The sequence below is a fragment of the Monoraphidium neglectum genome, assembly GCF_000611645.1.
Source record: "Monoraphidium neglectum strain SAG 48.87 unplaced genomic scaffold scaffold01567, whole genome shotgun sequence".
NCBI classification, from domain to species: domain Eukaryota; kingdom Viridiplantae; phylum Chlorophyta; class Chlorophyceae; order Sphaeropleales; family Selenastraceae; genus Monoraphidium; species Monoraphidium neglectum.
This window is the reverse complement of record NW_014012061.1, coordinates 11,027-13,356: the sequence shown is the minus strand read 5'-3', so window position 1 is coordinate 13,356 and position 2,330 is coordinate 11,027. Positions and strand designations below refer to the sequence as shown.

General features: G+C 63.3%; 2 protein-coding genes across 2 annotated transcripts in view; one reads left to right on the top strand and one right to left on the bottom strand.

Moving 5' to 3' along the window:
- Positions 1–1,315: 1,315 nt before the first annotated feature.
- MNEG_8324 (hypothetical protein) lies at positions 1,316–1,487 on the bottom strand (the record flags this gene model as incomplete). The annotated part of the gene is made up of 1 exon (XM_014043207.1): positions 1,316–1,487. A coding segment is annotated over one exon (172 nt), but the record flags the coding sequence as incomplete, so codon positions are not given.
- A 417-nt stretch (positions 1,488–1,904) lies between these two features.
- Positions 1,905–2,330, top strand: part of MNEG_8323 (hypothetical protein) — a gene marked incomplete at both ends in the record, with an annotated part of 1,620 nt that continues 1,194 nt past the window's right edge. Inside the window, one exon of the mRNA XM_014043206.1 lies at positions 1,905–2,078. Coding sequence (XP_013898660.1) covers positions 1,905–2,078 — 174 coding nt within the window. The remainder of the gene's footprint in view (positions 2,079–2,330) is intronic.

Sequence of the window (2,330 nt, the reverse complement as noted above, 5' to 3'; positions counted from 1 at the left end):
GCCTCTTTCATGCTGGCCCACAGGTCGTGAGCCTCGTCAGCAGCCCGGGCCACGCGGTCGCGCACAAAGCCACCCAAACCGCCAGACCGTGATCGCCGCCGCCGCTCGGGCTCAGGCTCTGCACGCCACGGCACCACAGGCAGAAACACGATCTATGTTGCGATAGATTATGGGGGTTTGGGGGGTGGTAGTCACCAGCAATGGGGTTTGGCGTCATCAACGCATCAAGGTAGAAGGCTTGTTGCGTAGGCTGGCATTTGCACAGTCGGAAGAGTCATCACGATCCTTGTAGATATGTGTCTGGTACATGCAGGGCACTGTTGCTGCGGTCATCACAGCCTCCAGCAGCCGGCCCCTTGACATACACACTACAACGTGCCCACATGCTTGCCCAACATACCTTTTGCGGCGTCAATGGCAGGGCAAATATCAGAAGCTCCCGCCGCTCAGAAGCGTAGCTCCCACCCTCCTCTTCTTCGTCGTCGTCCGCGCGAGAGCACGCCGCCTCTACAGCGCCTGCTCTGCTGCTGCTGCCGTCCTCCACCTGCTCACCACTGCATGCGCCCCGAGCGCTCTCCCCCGCAAAACCGTGCTCCCACCACGGCGGCGCCTCGCCACTGCCGGCCTCACCGCCGCTGCTGCCCCGCGCAGCCCGCGCCCCCTGCGCAGTCGTGCCCAGGTCAGCCGCAACGTCTGCCGCCAACGCCTCACCAAAACGCCGCTGCTGCTCCGTCAGCTGGCTGATTGGAGCCGCCCCCGCCGCCGCCAGCTTGCTGAATGCGTCCTCTCCTTCATCAGGGTCACGCCCCAAGTCACCCGCAAGGGCAGGCGGGCCGCAGGTGGGGGCCCCTGGGGTTGTTAGCCCCGCCGCATGACGAGCTGCATCCACGTCGCTGCCGCCAGCGTCGAGGTTGCTCGTAATAGTGCATGCCCTGGGCTGTGGCCTCGTTGGTTGTAGGACGGCGGCGCTGGGGCCGTCAGTGGCGGACAGTGCCAACCCCACGATCGGGTCAGGGCCCGTAGCAGTGGTCGGGACGCCCCCCGACAACGGGTCAGTGGCGGTGGCGGTACAGCTGGCGCCGCCAGAGGACATGGCCGCAGCAGCGCTGGCCCTGCGCTGCCGGGCCGGGATGGCCCCTGCGGCCAATCCAAGCGCAGCAATTTGAAATGAGTGGGGCGCCAGCATGTCACGCCCTCAGCGAGCTGTACACGCCGGCCCATGCCACCTTGCAGCAGCTCCCCATTGGAGCGCATTCCAGCCTGAGCCCGCCCCAATGTCAAAGAGCGAGCCGACCCTGCATGCCGCAAATCGCACCATAGATGTCAACCGCCTCGTCGTCAGAGTCGGCGGAGACGCGCCCATACACAAACTCGACCGGCGGGGAAGCCGCGCCGGTCGAGGCGTGCTCGCCCTGCCCCGATGCTGCCGCGGCTGCGGACGGCCGCACGCCAAGGCGCGATGCCCAGCCCTCCCAGCCCCGCTGCATGGGCTACTTGTCCTGAATATCCCGTATATGCCGTTTTCAGCAGATAGAGAAGAGATCTCGTGCCTTGACACAGAACTCTGTACGATGCACGCATGCGCAAACACTGCTTGTCGGGTCCTGAATCAATCAACAACAACATAATATTTGTTCCTCATCTGACAAGATTCGATCCCATTTTGCATTGCGATCTGTAAATTCATCACACTCATCAAACCGCCTGTTTCTGAAGAGTCTACAGATACAGGAACGCGGACATTGATCGCCTGCACCACCCCTCGAGCAGCCTACTCAGCATCAGGCGGCCGGACGAACTGAGAAAGGGCGCGCAGCGCCGCGTTTCCGTTTTCGTTACGCCGCCAGGCCCCATCCCGCCCTGTCCCTGTGCCCAGCGGGGCGCTGGCCGACGGCCCTCCTCAGATGGCAGCCGACGGCCCGCGGCCGGGCTACAGGGCCCTGACGGACGCTGAGAAACTGGTCCAGGCGGCCCAGGGCCAGGCACTGGTTGGGGACCTCAAGGCTGTCGTCAGAGTCAACCCGACGCAGCCCTTCACGACCCTCAAGGACGCGGTGACGAACCTACTGCCCTTCCACGTAGGCACGGCCGGTTGAGCACCGGGCAGGGGAACAGGCGGGAACTTTTGCGACAACGAAGGAGCACACATTACTAGGAGGGGCGCTGGTGCCGCAAGCTGCCGCATGGCCGATGTGATGCCTGAATTTTGACACACACACACACACACACACACACACACACACACACACACACACACACACACACACACACACACACACACACACACACACACACACACACACACACACACACACACACACACACACACA